Consider the following 15,651-nt stretch of genomic DNA (forward strand, 5'->3'; position numbering starts at 1 on the left):
GAGTGGAACAGGGGTAGGGTAGAATGTGACCAGGGTAGGATGCAGCTGTGGTAGAATCGGGGTGGGATGGGATGGGATGGGATGGGATGGGATGGGATGGGATGGGATGGTACCAGGGCCTGATGGGAATGAGGCAGGATGGAGCCAAGGCAGGATGCGGCCAGGGTGGGATGAGGCTGGGGTAGGATGGGACTGGTGTGGGATGGACCCAGGGTGGCACGGGGCCATGGCAAAGGGGCCTGCCCTGGCTGCAGGATGCAGGAGGAAGCACGTCCTGCCTGGATGGAGGCTGCGTGCCGAGCTGTACCTCGGAGTGCTCGTCCCTGCAGGCTGGGGCCGGCCGGGCTCCGGGAGGATGGAGCGCAGCCCGCAGCATTCCCAGCGTCGCTGTTAGTTTAACAATACCCCGCTGGCCTGCATGCCGGGGCTAATTTTATCCTTGGAGCCAGGCCAAGGCGGCCCTAACTTTCCTCGCTGTGATTTATCCCAGCCATTTCCCTTCAAAAACAAGGCCCTCGTGCCAGCCCTGCTGTCTCCCAGGCAGCAGCACACTGTCCCGGGCAGGGCAGAGTGGGGCAGGATTTGCCCCTTGGTGGGTTGTTTGGAGAATAAGGGGGTGGTTGCTGCGGGATCCCCTCCCGGGGTCATTCCCCCCACAGCACAGGGATGTTCAAAGCTGGCTGGAAGCCAGGGGATGCTCAGAGGCAGAGCCTTTCCCCGGGATCCTGGAGCAGCTCTGTTTTCCACAGACATCTCTGGGAAGGAGGTGGGTGTTTTTTCTACCAACGATTTTATTGAAAAGGCTGTGGGGCTTTTTTTTTTCCCTTTTTTTCCTTTTTTTCTCCCTTTTCCCAGTCAGCAGCCATGCTTGAGAAAGATTTCTCTTTGCCTCTGTGCATCTAGTTAAAAACTGATTGGTAAAAATGCTGCAGAAAAATGGAAAATATTGAAAATATCTCGTGACAAACAAACAAAAAAAAAATCTCTTCCAAATAAAGATCTCTTTTCTTCTCTTTCTTTTTCCATCAGAAAAGCTTTTAGTGTGCAAAATGTCGACCGCTTGGATTCCTTCTCCCAGTGGGCTGGGATGCACCCACTTCTGCTCCAGGAGAGTGGATTTCCAGAAAGCTAAAGATCGCTGGGCAGAGACCCCAGCGCCGTAAGCTCCTCGTCTATCCCTCTTGTGACCCCCATGCTCCCGCCAGACCCGTGGCAGGCTGGGAGGTCCCCAGGGAAAGGAAGAGGTGGCACGGCCAGCCCACGGGCAAGCCCTTCCCTGCCGGCCTGGGAAGGGGGAAGAAAGCCCAAAGTCATTTGGTCACTAGCGTGATGAGTTCCCGTCCGTTCTCAGCCCGTGGCAGGCAGAGCAGGCCCGGGGGGCTGCGGGCAGAGCGGGAGGAGGCGTTAGAGGTTGTCGTACATGCGCAGCGTCTTCTCCAGCTGCTGGCTGACGCGCTGGTAGAAGACGATCTGCTGCCTCAGGTAGGACTGCATCATCCTCTTGAAGTCGGCGACGCGCCGCTCGTGGAAGTGGTTCATCTCGGCCTGCAGGGCGAAGCCCACCACGCGGCAGCGCTTGCGGATCCCGTCCGCCTCCTCCTGGTCCATCCTGCCCTCGTCGCTCATCCGCTGGCTCTCCTTCACCTTGGCAAAGGCGCCTGGCGAGGCAGGGAGCAGAGTGAGAGGATCTGAGTGACCCTTGGGCCCCCTTCCCCTGCATCCCTGCTTGGTCCCATTGCCCCCATGCCCCAAAGCAGAGGCACAGACCTGCTCCATGTAAGGGAGGGATCTGCCTGCATCTCCCCATGCCCATCAAAGCCATCCCTCTCCTCCAGGCAGGTCAAGACCAGGAGCTTTTCCCTCTGCACTCCGGTGTTCCCAGCTGCTTTTCTATCCCACCCCTGGGCAGTCAGCCTCATATTTAGCTGGTGTTGGGGGTCTGGAGTGCTGTGACTCAAAGCTTGCGGTGCAAAGCTGACACGGGGCAGTGTTAGCACAGTCAAGCACCCCAGCCAAGCCTGCCCTCCAAATATTCCATGCCATTCCATGAATGGGGGTCAGGAGCAGCCCTGGGAGACCCCAGCCCATGAAGCAGTGAACCAGGATGTGGGAAGGGCATGTGGTGCTGTCTGGAGCTTAGCTGGGAAAGCATCTCCACTCCCAGAGGCAGCTGATGCTCTGACACCAGTTTTTCCCTCTCCTTCCATGTTTTTTTACAGCTCGGTTTCGAAAGAATCCTGCCTGGCTCCAGCCCTGCATTCCTCCCCCTCATTAGCGCAGAGGCTAAAAAACTAAAAACAGGATCTGGCCCGCATTGGGCTTTTTTCCCTTCTCCCTGCCCCTTGCCGGGAGCACCAGACCCGGGGTTACAGTGCTCCCGCTGCGCCAGCCCTGCTCCCAGAGGCGAGGAGGAGGAGGAGGAAGAAGCAAAGGTTGGAGGCCAAATCCTGCCTTCCGCTCTGCCCACGCGGCCTCGCTTCCGGACAGGATCCAGCCCCTCTCCATGGGTAAACAACACTGGGAGGAAAGGCAAGGAAGCTGCCGGGGCAGGATTGAATCCTCCCTGCCCCCTTTGCCTTCCCAGCCTCCCCCAGGGATGTGGAGTGATACACGGACATCCCTAGATGCTTGGACACAGACAGCCCTGGCTTCACTTTGGGGAAAGCCTGTCCCCCAAACTCTGGGGACACTGGTGTGGGTGTCCCTTCCCTGCTGTGGGCAGCTGGGCTGGGAGGAGTGTGTGGACTTTGGCCTCACTCTCACACTCGGTGGCTGCCTGGGTGCAAAGAGACACCAAGCCCGCCCTGCCTGCCACCTGCCCCAGGGAGAGCACAGCAGACACTTTTCACCCCCTCTGATCCCACCAAATCCAGGGAACCAGGACAAATGGGATGCGGGGAGCACTGACAACCTGGGGGTGCTAACCCCTCCTGGTGGGCTTGGAGGTGCAGGGACATACTCCTGAAAAGTGTGACCCTGGTTGTCCCTAGAGGTTCAGTGTGTCCCCCATCCCACTGCCCTGCACGGCCCCCTCGGCCCCTCTGACCCACCCAAGGCCATGTCCAGCCATGTCCCATCCCTGGGGGTGCAAGCTCCAGCATCCCTGCTGGACACCCATCCACTGCCTTGGCAGGGAGGGAGGATGAAGAGGGACAAGTGGCAGTGGGTGGGGATGCAACTAGAGATGCCAGGCCTGTTACCCCAGAGCCAACAGCAGCAGTGCCAGCTCCTGCTCATGGTCTGGGGGAAGTGACACCCATGCTGACCTCCACAGCAGCACTTTGGAAAGCACCAGCAGCAGTTATGGAATCCATGGCATCACTTGGGCAGACGCTGGACCCAACAGCCCTACCTAGCAGACTCCCAGACTAGGGTGATTGGAGAACTATGCCAGTGGGGACCATGCTGCTTCCCTAGGAGGCACAGGCAGTGGTTCCCACCCCCATTCCCCATTCCCTTCGTGGCCCAACAGGATTTCCTCATTGCATCCCCATCCCACTCCCCACACCATTCCCACTCACATAGGGCCATCCCTGGGGACAAGAATGCCTCCTTACCTTTCTGCAGGTGGATGATGTCTGGGAAGTTGGAGAGGAGCCCTTGGTACAAGGAGAGAGTGTCCAGCATGAGGAACAGGTCGTTTTTGGGCTGCTCAGCGAACATCTCCCCCACGGTCTCGTACGTCTTGCCCGTGTGGGAGATGGCGTTATTGAGGGCATCCAAGCTGTAGGGAGGGTCCATGTGGAAGGAATGGCTGATGGCTTGGAAGGCATTGCCCAGCTTCTGGAACTCCTTCCGGAAGCCCCCCACGTGCTTGCGCACCAGCTCCGAGGCCACATTGGTCAGCTGCATGACGCTGTCGTCCATCTTCTTGCTGAAGGCCTTGAAGGCATCCACGCGGTCCTCCACGTCCTGCAGGTCCTGGTGCTCCGTGGGAATCTGGATAGTGAGGAGGAAGCTGGCGCCCACCATCTCATCCTTCTCTGCCCGGCGTTTGCCCAGCTTCCACTGCTTCTCGTCGCGGCAGGAAAGGAAGTGCTGGAAGCCTTCGTACTGGGAGAGGACAGGGTGGCTGGTCATGTGGTCCATCCAGAGGATCAGCCGCCGCTTGCGCTTCTCGATGAAGTCCTCCTCGAAGCGGCCAGTGGCCTGCTTCTCGGGCAGGTGGGGCACCGAGATCACCGTGAACTTGTGCAGCAGGCGGTTGTAGAGCCAGTCGAAGTGCTTGTACCGCCGGTACACGGGCGAGTTGATGTTGCTGGGGGTCAGCTTGTAGGAGATGTAGCTCTTGATGCCCTTGAACTTGGTTTGCTTGGTGGGGTCCTCCACGGAGCAGATGAAGGGGTGTGGGTTGGCCCTCCACTGCGGGCCTCTGGAGCCCATCTCGATGCAGTAGGTCTCGGCAATCTTGGACATCAGGGGAACGTCACCCAGGATGAAGGCTTCCACCCCGGAGCGGACGAAGCAGGAGAAGCGGTTGAGGTTCCTCCCCACCACGCTGCCCCTCTTGGAGGAGCTCATGCTGTCCTGCCTCTCCAGTGCCGGCTTGGGCCGGTAGCCAGCGTGCTGGTGGTGGCCATAGGCCACCGGGTACTGCAGGCTGGGCGAGGGGTGCCCATTGGTGCCCGGCGTGCTCCTGGGCTCCTCCACCACCGTGCACGCATCATCCCAGTCATCCCAATCATCATCATCGTCATCCTCAAAACTGCCCTGGTAGGAGATGCCGGGATTGGGGGATGCTGAGTACAAGGAGGAATCATGCCCAGGGGAGCCGACTGGGCTGTTGGAATAGTCCGTGTAGTTGGAGCCCGACCGGGAGCGGAGGATCTCGACGTAGGAAGCAGGGAAGAGGCCAGTCTCCCCACGGCTGTTTTGGCCTTGTAACCACCCGTCCAGGGAGTTCTCGCTGAAGATGACGAGCTCCTCGTTCTCCTGGATGCTGATCTCCTCTTTGTTTTCACTCTGGAAGTTGTAAAGCGCTCTGGCTTTCAACGCCATGGCCGGTCCCGGGTCGGGAGGAGGGGGGGGAGCCAGCGGAACGCAATCCCCCCAGCCAAAACAACCCCCCCGGCAATACCGCGGGCTCGCTCTGCTCCGGGATCACCACCACGCGCTGTGGGAAACGGCTTGGCCGGTTTCCCAGGGAAATTTAAAAAAAAAAGAAAAGGTGGAGAAGAAATCCCTTACGAGGTGACGCCAAGGTCCGTGTGTCCAAGTGACCCCCCCGATCCCGGCGCCCCGGCTAAAAAGAACATTCCCCGTTTAAAAACGACATTCCCTGGATAAAAACAAGATTCCCAGTCAGGCGAGCGGCGTTCCCCTGGCTCCTCCGGGATGAGAATCCCGGCCGGCCCAAGAGCCGGGCTCTGCCATGTCCACGCAGGGTTTATCTCTCTTGGGAGGCTGATCCCGAGGTTTCACTCTCCGGGAGGAAAACCCCTGCCTGCCAACGAGGAAATATATCCAAAGCGACTTTTCTCGGGGCTCCTGTGGATAAAACACCCCAAATTTCCCGTCGGTGGGTGCTGGGAGAGCGCCGGGAACGACCCCAAACCCTGCCCAACCTCCCGGTGATCCCGGGATTTTGCAATTCCTTTCCGGGCCGACTTTCCCGGTGGTTGGTGGGGTTTGGCTTTTCCCTGAAATCCGTAAATCTCACGCAGGACGGAGGCGGCGCCGCTGGCGGTGCCCGTGTCGGTGTCGGTGTCGGGGCTGGTCCCGCTGCCACTGGGTATGACGGGGCCGTGCCGGGGCTGCTCCCGCCGCCGGTGCCGCTGCCGGGGCTGGTCCTGTTGTCGAAGGGGTGGCGGAGCCGGCCGCCAGCCTCCCGTGACGCAGGGCAGCGCCGCGCTCCCCGCTCCGCCGCCCGGTTCGCGGCGGGGAGCGGCCCGGCCCGGCCCGGCCAGCCGCACGCTGCCCTCTGCAGGCAGCCGGCCCCGGGGGCACGAATCCCCGCCCGCGGGGGCTACGGCTTCTCCCGCGTCCCTGCCGGGATGTCCCCCTCGCCCGTGCCCGGTCCCGGCCCGCAGCGCCCCGTGCCGGTGCCCGGGAGCGGGGGAAACTGAGGCACGGGACGAGCGAGGCGCGCGGGCTGCGCGGGACCTCCGCGCCGCGCGGGGGCGCTGCGGGCTGTGCGGCGGCGCGGGCGGAAGCGCGTCGGGCGCGGGTTGCCATGGAGGAGCTGAGCGCGGCGCTGGCGGCGGGCGTGGGGCTGGCGGGGCCCTGCAGCCCGGCCGCGCCGCACCCCCGCCTGGCCGCCTACAAACCCCGCGGCGGCCCCGGGCAGGCCGAGCGCCGGCAGCGCCTCCTCCGCATCCAGAGAGAGTGAGCGCGGCAGCGGGCGGGAGCCGGGATGGGGCGCGGGGCGCGTTAGGCCGCCCCGGGGCTGCGCGTGGGGAGCGGCCCTGGCTGGGTGGGCCGTGGGTGACCTGGGTGACCTGCTCCCCGACGGGTTGTTTCCTCGACCCCAGGAGGCGGCTGGACTACGTGAACCATGCCAGGAGGCTGGCGGAGGACGACTGGGCAGGGGTGGAGAGCGAGGACGAGGAGAAGGAGGGGGAAGATGCGGAGGAAGAGGCGATGGACGTGGATGCTGGCAAAAAGCTGCCCAAGCGCTACGCCAATCAGGTGAGGATCCCCTGAGTCCCCGTGGCGCAGTGTGGGGTGCCCATGCAAGGGCTGTGAGCCCTGTGCTGTGGTGTGAAGCTCAGTCAGCAGCTGGGAAGCAAGAGAAAGACTTGGGGAGGAATGTGTTAGGCAGGCTGAACGTGATTAGAGGGAGGGAAGGAGCCCTTTTGAGGGTGACAAGCAGTGCCAGCTGTCTCTAAAGCACCCAGTGTAGCTGTCAAAGCAAAGTCAAAACCTCCTTGCTTTATGCTTGAGCAGTTTGTTGTCCATAACTTCAGGAGAGTTGTTGCTGACTGGTTCTTCTCCCTGGACTCTCCGTAGCTGATGCTGTCAGAGTGGCTGGTGGATGTCCCCTCAGATCTGGAGCAGGAGTGGGTTGTGGTGGTGTGTCCTGTCGGGAAAAGGGCTCTTGTCGTGGCCTCCAGGGTAAGTGGGGTCCCACCAGCTGCTAAAGGACCTGTACCTGTTTCCAGCTACATAAAACTGGCTTGACTGGGTTTTTTGCTCTCCTTTTTTCCTCACAGGGCACAACAGCAGCTTACACCAAGAGTGGCTTCTGTGTCAACAGGTTCCCATCCCTGCTGCCAGGGGGAAATCGGCATAACTCAACCAGTGACAAAGGTACAGCTGTGAGGAGGCATTTGGGATGGAGAGAGGGGAACTGCTTGCTTCTCCCTGGGAGTGTGTGTGCTGGCAGGCCAGTGCTGTTCCTCCAGCTCTCCCAAGTCCCAGAGCTATGCCCCTTTTTAGTGCTGGGGGTAGTCAGCTTCAGGCCTGTTTCTGTACCTCTGGAGATAACTAGATGGGGAAAATATCAGATGCCTTTGTGCTAGATATGCATATAGAATCCTAGAATGGTTTGGGTTGGAAGCTCATCTTGTTCCACTGCCCTGCCAAGGGTAGGGAACTTTCCACTATCCCAGGTTGCTCCAAGTCCTGTCCAACCTGGCCTTGGACACTTCCAGGGATGAGGCAGCCACAGCTTCTCTGGGTGACCTGTGCCAGGGATTCAGCACCCTCACAGGAAACAATTTCATCCTAACATCTAATCTAAAACTGCCCTTTTCCAGTTTAAAACCATTGCCCGTTGTCCTGCCACATCTTTTAATTAGCTGCCTGTTTGACTGATGCTCTTAAACCCCAACATCCTCTCTGTCCTCTGAGACCTCTGTTTGGTGTCATCTTCCTTGATACCTCTTGGAGTTCATTTTTCTTGCCCTGAAGAAAGCGCTTATTGTCTGGCAAGTGCCATTTTCTGAAACATGGCCTTGCTTGCTGTGCCTCTGACTGGTCCCTTTGCAGCCTCGTGGGACTCCTCGAGCTCGAGGCTTTTTGTGGTGGCAGTTTCTTTTGGCAGAAGGGGATCCCTCTGCACCCTGCAGTCTCACATCAGGGCAGGATTAATGTCAGAGAGCTGTGACCTGGTGTTTGCCAGCTGGGTTGGGCAGTGTTTGGAGCAGGTCTGGAGCTCCCTGTGTTTGTGTCTGCAGTGTACAGCATCCTGGACTGCATCTACAACGAGGCCAAGCAGACCTACTATATCCTGGATGTGATGTGCTGGAGAGGACACCCAGTTTATGACTGCCAGGTACTGAGTCCCTGCCCTGCCTCATTCCCTGAGCTGCTGTGCCCCAGCACTGCATGCAGCTCACTCTGCACAAGGTGGATTTTTCTCCTAAGCAGCAGCATCTTTACAGCTCTAGGGCTGCTGGAATAGCTGTGTACAGGTTTTGGGGGGGAGTTGCAGGGTTTGGGGTTCTGCAGGTGAAGTCAAGTTTGTAAATCTCGCAGGTGAGAGCAGAGGAACAAAGACACTCAGCAGGGGCTGTCAGGTGAATAGTCACTAACTCTGCCTCTTTTTACAGACTGACTTCAGATTCTTCTGGTTGTCTTCCAAGATCCAAGAGGAGGAAGGGCTGGGAGAGAAAAGCAGGATTAATCCAGTAAGTCCTTTTGTACTGAGGAGGAGGCTGGGGGGGTAAGCTCTCCTGTTCAGCAGGCTTCAGCAGTTTCTTTCACAAGCAGAAGCTTTTTCACTTTTTTTCCTTTCCCCTCACGGATCAGGCTTCAAAGTGTAGATCTGGTGAAATGGGATGCCGTGGTCAGGATGTAAATAGAGCCACTGCATATTGTAAATGAGCTCGGTGGGGTTTTTTCCCCCCGTCCAAAGTGCTGAGGGGGATCACACTGCAGGGTATCAGCTAACTTCCATGCTGTTTTTAGCTTTCCCTTGTAATGGGATGGAAAACCAGTGTGGTTTCTGCAGGAGCAGTGTTGGTTGGCAGCCTGACTACAATGGGGTTTATTCTTGCAGTCTTGTGGGTTTGTAAAGCTTTAAGCCTTCCTTCTGTTCAAACTGATCATTGAAGTTGTTGGGATGAATGCTGAATTGCCACCCAGAGTCCCTGCTGGGCTAGGATAAAAAGCTTTCCTTTGAAGACTTACACATGGGGGTCAGACCTAGAGCCTGCAGCAGCTTGGAACGTGATTTTTCGGCACAGACATGAGAGATTTGTCTGCTCAGACATGGCCAAGCAGAGCAGCTCCCGTGAGCTGAGCATCTCAGTGATAAATGGCGCTGACTGCAGTGAGGGTGTCTGTGTTCAGAGAACATCCTGCTCTGACTCCAACAGGAATATCCAGAAGATAACTACCTAATGAAGGCGGGGGGATGTCATTTCAGCTTTCATTTCCTGGGTGGAAAGATTGGCTTGGCTGAGGCAGCAGCCTGGAGCAGACGTCTGTCTGCTTTGCATCCTGCCCAGAGGTCATCATTTTCTATTTTGGTTAAAAGAGCATCGCTGGGTCAGCTCTCCTGAAAAGTCCTTCCTGCAGTCTTAGGTGCTTGGGAAAAAAGGTATCATGAGTATGTTGGAGCTCTTCCTCACCCTTTTCCTCTCATGCCAGATCCTGCACTAGAGGAATCCTTCCTTCTTAGCTGCCTCCATACCAGTGCTGGATTCAGCAACTTGTTCTCCTGCAGGCCATGCAGTTACCTCTTCTAACTGTCTCTTACTCTTCCAGTACAAATTTGTGGGCCTGAAGAACTTCCCCTGCTCCTCGGACAGCCTGTGTGAGCTGCTGGCTACGGACTTTCCCTTTGAGGTGAGCACTCACAGGTTGGGGCCTGGACCTCAGCTTTAGTGAGAGCCCCACCACATCTCTGCCAGTGAGGAGAGAGGTGCACTTGTGAGTTTGTGAATTTGCTCTCCTGAGGCTACAGGAAGCTTGCCAAGGTGTTGTTTCCTGTGTGTGTGATGGATGCTTTTATGCCCACGGCTGATCTGTTGCCCTGTCACCTCATTCAACTGCACAAATAAGCAAGAGTTAACTCCCTGTGTTTGTGCTGCCTTTGGCTGCATCTGAAAGAGCCTTTTGGGATGAGAGGGTTAATGTGGACACTCAGGCTGCCTCCAGAAGCAGCAGAACTCAGGTTCACATAGCAGTGTGATGGACAGCTGACCTTTTTAGGGCCAAAACTGTTACTGACCACTGCCCTGGGCAGGCTTGTGTCTGTTCCTGTGGTGTTGGTGTTTCCATCTTCTATGTCCAAGGCACCCAGCGGTTCTGTGGGGAGGAAGGAGAAGCGTGATGGTGAGATCTCAATGGTTTCTGAGGGGTTTGGGTGCATGATGGGTACCTGAGGTGTACTGGAGCTGGGGGCAGGTGGCTGTGACAGAAGTGACTGAGCAAGACACCTGTGTTTGCTTCATCATCAGCATTAGAAGCAGAACCATAGAGTCATACAATATCCTGAGTGGAAAGGGATCCACTTGTCGCATCAAAGTCCAACTCCTGGCCTTGCAAAGGACATCTCCTAGAATCCCACCATGGGCCTGAGAGAATTTTCTAAAGGCTCCCTGAGCTCTGGGAAGCTTGGGGCCATGACCACTGCCGTGGGGAGCCTATTCCAGTGCCTGGCCACTCTTGGGGAAGAACCTCTTCCTAATATCGACTCTAAACCTCCCCTGACACAGCTGTTGTGCTGTTCTGACTTTCGGGGAAGGGCAGGACAGGCAAATCCATGTAGCACTGTTATGATCCATGACAGCCACCCAGGTCAGCTCCATGTGGTGAGCAGTGGGTCGCAGGCCCTTACAGAATCAGCTCTGGCTGCTTTTGCCTGCCTTGGCTGACTTGTCACTGCAGGGGAATAGGATGGAAGAGGCAGTGGCATTCCGACCCAGTGACAGTGACAACATCTGGGAGCCAGAAGCTCTTCCAGTGGCTGCAGCTGTTCCTGGGAGTGCCCAGTCTCAGCCCTAAGTCAGGAACAGCCTCCACGGAGATTTCTTGTCCCACGAAGCCAAAAGCCACGTTGATGTAACAGTGTCTCTTGTGCTCTCCCATCCCGAGTTAGCCATTAACATATGGGTAGGTTTAAATTAAGGGTACTAATTTGGCTGTGAGGGCTGACTTTGCTTTCTGCTTGTGAAAGCCAGGACAGTCATCACAGCAAGTTGGAAAGTCCCAACCCCTTGCTGGGCTTGCCAGACCCTGCTCTGAACATGGACTGGGGAGACTTCCCAGCTTTCTTACAGCTGGCTTGCTCAATAGTAAGTGCTCCAAGTGCCTCCGTAGAAACAGTCATTCCTGGCTTTCCTGAGTAAAATCTCCGTTCTTTCTTGAGGCATCTGTTCCCATGAGGAAAGGCTGTCCCATGAGGAAAGGCTGAGGAGTGTTTGCCCACTGCAGTCAGAGCAGCAAACTTTTGGGCTACAGAGGTGGCCATTGCGAAACTCTGGAGCAGGAGATGGAGCTGAACAGACTCCAGCTGTGTAATCCAGCTGTGATTTTCCCCCCAGGCCCTCTGCTATATCAGGGTGTGACCCCAAGAAGCAAAATGTGGTGTACATTGGCTCAAAGCAGCCCTAGCATCACAGGAGCCGTGGTGCTGCTTCCAGGATGAAGGGTGCCATGGGTCTCTGCGGTGTGCCACAAGAGGGAGCCCAAAAATCCGAAAAAACACCTTCCACCACCGGCACAAAACAGAACAAACTTTGCAGGAGGCAAAATACATGCTGACTGTGGATGAAGGGTAACAGAGGTGGTCTTAGGTCTGGGCCCAGCATCTTGTGATCCAGACAGGGATCTCATGTGTGTGGTGGCCACAGGAGTGGCCAGTGCTTTCAGATCTGGGTCTTCGGAGTTAATCTGTGACCTCAGAGCTAGGGCCTGATGCACTCTATTCAGTGGAATTTTATTCCCTGGAATTCAGTAGACTTTGGATCAGTTGCCTGGCTATGAATTTCAAGTGGCTTTTGGAGTGGATCTTAAGAGCTACTGTCCTCACAGATCTGAGTAAAACTGCTCAGGTTTCCACAAAGGCAGGGGAGCCAAAGCCTCTGAGAAACCCTGGTGTGAAGGAATGGGAGGACTGTTAAGCACCTAAAAGCTGGAAAGTGTGGCTGTGGAATGTTAAATCCTGCCAGGCCAGTCTCTCCTCAGGTTCGGTCACTTAGGGACAGTTTCAGTCCTTGCTCGGATGTGACCACTGTCACTGTGGTGACTCAGGGTAGGGACCCAGCCAGCACATTAAATAAACGGGAAGGAATATGGGAGTCGCTTAAATCGGGGAATGGAGAACATGACCTAACTTCACCAGGCTGAGCTCCTTTGAATTCTCTAGCATGGGGAAGATATTTGGAGTGGTCTGAAAGGCCTTTCCGGGCTGTGATCTTTACCAAAACATTCCTGTGGGTGCCGGAGAATCCCCATTGCTCATCAAGTGCCATGCACCCACAGGAATGGGCTGGATGTACTGCAGTGCTGCAGAATCTGCCTCTTCCCAGGAGGCAGGGTGAGGGAAAAGCTTTGCACTTTACATATCCAGAGGGGTTGCAAAAGCTCATCATGATGTTTACTGTTCTGGTTTTATGTTTTCCTAGCACAGAAATCCCCCTTTTTCTGGGATTATTTTGCAAGATGTTAACAGTGACTAAAAATTACAGATAGAAAACTGCCAGAAGCTTTGCCTTCTCTTCCAGAGGTTAGCAGAAGTGGATATATGCTGCTTTGTGCTCAGCCAGTGTGTCTGTTTTGGGGGCTGTGGGACTGGGGAGTTCATCCCGAGGTGGGCTCTTGTTCTTCTCTCTTCTGCCCACTCAGCCTCTCTTCCTCATAGCCAAATGGCCTTTTAAGAACTTGTGAAGCTGAGCTAGGAGGAGCACCACCTCCAGCGTTAGTCAGCCTGACAGCAGGATCCAACCTCACCGAGCACACCCCTGGGAAGCGTGGGAAGAGGGGGGATGAAAATCCCTGAGCACGGCGGGGAAGTGGGGAAAATGTCAGCCAGCTGCAGCACTGCAGAGTGTGGAAATAGTAGCACAAGAGTTAGGGCCTAAACCTTTAAAGTCCTGAGTGCCCTTAACTGTCATTGATTGCTGGAGAAGTTCTCTCCTGGGAAACATTAAGAATTTTTTTGGCATAAGTGAGCTGAAAGAGCTGTTAGGAATCGGGGCTCCTTGGCGTCACACACTCGGACTAATTACTTTCCAAATGTATTATTTAAAATAACCCTAATCCAGTAAAGTGGGCTGCCTTATTCAGAAACCCGCTGCCTTTTCTGCAGAATGGAATGAAAGCATCCAGAGGACAGTGCTCTGTGCTGATACCGGGCTGGACTTGCTTGCCTTTGACAATTTAAAGCCATCTGGGAGTCGCTGATTTTTCAGGGCAGGAGCTCTGCAGGTTTCTTCTTTCCCTTCCGCTATTTATTGCACTGCTTGAGAAAAATGATCCAGCTGGTGGTTTTGGCCTGCAAACAGAGAGCAGAGCTGTCGTCTGGTGCCTGCTCATTCACCTACAGGAGCCTCAGCTCCTTTCATTCACTCTCTCTCCTGCCCACAGGTTGACGGGCTGCTCTTCTACCACAAGCAAACCCACTACACCCCCGGCAGCACCCCGCTGGTGGGCTGGCTCCGGCCATACATGGTTCCCGAAATCCTGGGGCTCACTGTGCCCGCCACCCTGCTCACAGCCAAACCGGACTACGCCGGGCGGCAGCTCCAGCAGATCATCGAGAGCAAGAGGAGTAAAAAGCTGGCGGCGGAGAAGGGCCACCCGAGCGGCGAGGCGGCTGCGAGCAATGGACACTATGAGCTGGAACACTTGTCCACCCCTCAGCCAGAAAAGTCTCTGGAGAGCCGGGATGGAGCAGTGAGCCAGATGGAGAGTTGAGATGCTGGGACAGGCCGGCTGGGCAGGGAGCAGGGAAAAGGCTCTCAGCTTCTCACTGTGCCTCATGCTCCTGAGAGGGGGCAGAGTAATGATGATAGGATGGCTTTGTTTAAAGGGCATGACAGTGGCATATCTTGCCCCAAGTGCTGCTGGATTTTTTTTATTGGTTGTTACTACATTTTTTTTGCCAGGACTTCTGTGAGGCCTTAACAGGATTGTCTGGTTCTTCGCTAAGGCAGGCGTGTGTTGGGAAATGATCTGTCCCAGTAGTGCAGGGATACAGTTCAGCTCCTGACCCTGCTTCTGTTAAAGTCTTGGCAAAATTCCAGCATAGGAACAGTGCTTGGACCTCTGAGGTGCAGCTGCTGCTTGTGACCCTTGCAGCAGCCCCACCTTCCCAGCTCTGGAAACTGGGGCTTCTCAGCCTTTGATCCAGCTGTTTTCTGAGGCCTTCGCAATGAAAGTAGTTACTAACAAAAAGTTTGCAGTGAGCTGCTGTAAATCCAAAGGCTGGGCTTTCCACACCCACACATTCTTGGGAAAATCTAAATTTCCTTGCACTGCAGCAGGACCTGCCTTGGAACAGGGCTTTGTGCAGTGCAAGCGCGGCAGAAGCCTCTCTCTCCTCGAGGCTTTTCTCAGTGGGGGGAGGAAGGAATGGTTTCGCTCTGAAAAACGCTACCATTGATCGTGCCAAATAAAAGGTTTCTCAGAAAGACAAATTCTTGAGCGTCTTCCTGCTACCTAAGGGTGGATGCGTGCTGTGCCTCCCAAATAGGGATTGAAAAATTGGTTCCAGCGCTGACTGGAGCAGAGGAAACGCTTGTGTGGGTTTAATTCTCTGCACACCAAGGTACTTCAGTCCCTTCTCCTGTCTTTCTCATCCCAGCTCAGTCCCACTTTTTAAGCAGTGACTGCTCTCCCTCCCTGGTTTTAGGGGGATAAAACAATTGTTCTCGCTATCCTTAAGTTGGTTTCCAGAGGGGGATTAAAAAGGAGGGAGATGAAACATCAGGCTCAAGGCAGTTTTGAAGACTCTCCTCCCAGCTCTCTATGAAATGCCCCTGGAGGAGATGCTGAGAGCAGGGATGGCCACCTGCAGAGAGCAGGGGCACTTGTATCCTGCCCTCGCACCCCCCGTTTTTCCCAGAAGAAGGGTTTCTGTGCCAAGTGTGTGGGCTATGTGTGACCAGCTGGCTGTGCAGCCGCTATTGATGATACCAGCGGGCAGCAGGAACTGGCCTGGCTGTGGGAGGGGGCTGCCCTCCGCTCCCCTTCCCCGGGAGGGAAGTGGCACCCTGGCCCCGCAGTGTTCGGAGCCGCCTCTCTCAAACAGCTGCCTATTTTACTGTTTTCAGTATTATTTTTTTAGCATATTTTGAAGCAACTGCCCTGGGGAAAGAGGATGAGCACCTGGACTGCCTTAACCTCCTCATCCCTCAAAGGTTCCCACCTTCAGCCTCTCTGGTTGGCAGACATCTGCAGGGAGAGTGCTGAGCAGGAGACCGCATCCAGCCTCCTGTCAGCACAGTTTTCCTTCCATCAGGCAATTAAACCCGGAGGTGGGCATCTGGATGGAAGATTTGTGCATCCCTGAGGGCAGAGAAAGCTGCAGCTCAGGTTACTGCCCTCCAGCAGCCTTCCAAGGTCCTCCAGCTGAGAGAAGGAGAGGAAATACAGCCAAAGAGGGGCCGTGTGCTCTGATGGATGGAGGAGAGAGAGCAAGAGGGAAGCGACTGCAGCTTCCCGCTGGCTCCAGATGATGCCTCATAGTTTCCCTTTTAAAAGCATGAGCTGGGGCTGGAGAAATAAATATTTGCGTTATAATTCCTGTTGGGAACGAAA

At 55.9% G+C, this 15,651-nt stretch overlaps 2 protein-coding genes across 3 annotated transcripts; one reads left to right on the forward strand and one right to left on the reverse strand.

The window, feature by feature from the left end:
- Positions 1 to 771: 771 nt before the first annotated feature.
- SNX33 (sorting nexin 33) lies at positions 772 to 5,880 on the reverse strand. The gene is made up of 2 exons (XM_085070987.1): positions 3,558 to 5,880; positions 772 to 1,658 (listed from the first exon to the last, which is right to left on the reverse strand). The coding sequence occupies exons 1-2, from the start codon at positions 4,996 to 4,998 to the stop codon at positions 1,405 to 1,407; spliced, it is 1,695 nt and encodes a 564-aa protein (XP_084927113.1). The 5' UTR covers positions 4,999 to 5,880; the 3' UTR covers positions 772 to 1,404.
- Positions 5,881 to 6,018: 138 nt separating this feature from the next.
- Positions 6,019 to 14,528, forward strand: SNUPN (snurportin 1). 2 transcript variants are annotated; one of them, XM_085070992.1, is made up of 9 exons: positions 6,019 to 6,324; positions 6,471 to 6,627; positions 6,949 to 7,053; positions 7,152 to 7,248; positions 8,118 to 8,215; positions 8,493 to 8,570; positions 9,652 to 9,732; positions 12,615 to 12,700; positions 13,477 to 14,528. In XM_085070992.1, exons 1-9 carry the CDS (start codon positions 6,173 to 6,175, stop codon positions 13,787 to 13,789), a joined length of 1,167 nt encoding a protein of 388 aa, XP_084927118.1. In that variant the 5' UTR covers positions 6,019 to 6,172; the 3' UTR covers positions 13,790 to 14,528. The 2 variants fall into 2 exon arrangements, with proteins under 2 accessions (XP_084927118.1, XP_084927119.1); XM_085070993.1 differs by lacking the exon at positions 12,615 to 12,700.
- Positions 14,529 to 15,651: the final 1,123 nt, after the last annotated feature.

This window comes from Lichenostomus cassidix, chromosome 10, assembly GCF_008360975.1.
Source record: "Lichenostomus cassidix isolate B80296 chromosome 10, HeHo_3.0, whole genome shotgun sequence".
Taxonomy (NCBI): domain Eukaryota; kingdom Metazoa; phylum Chordata; class Aves; order Passeriformes; family Meliphagidae; genus Lichenostomus; species Lichenostomus cassidix.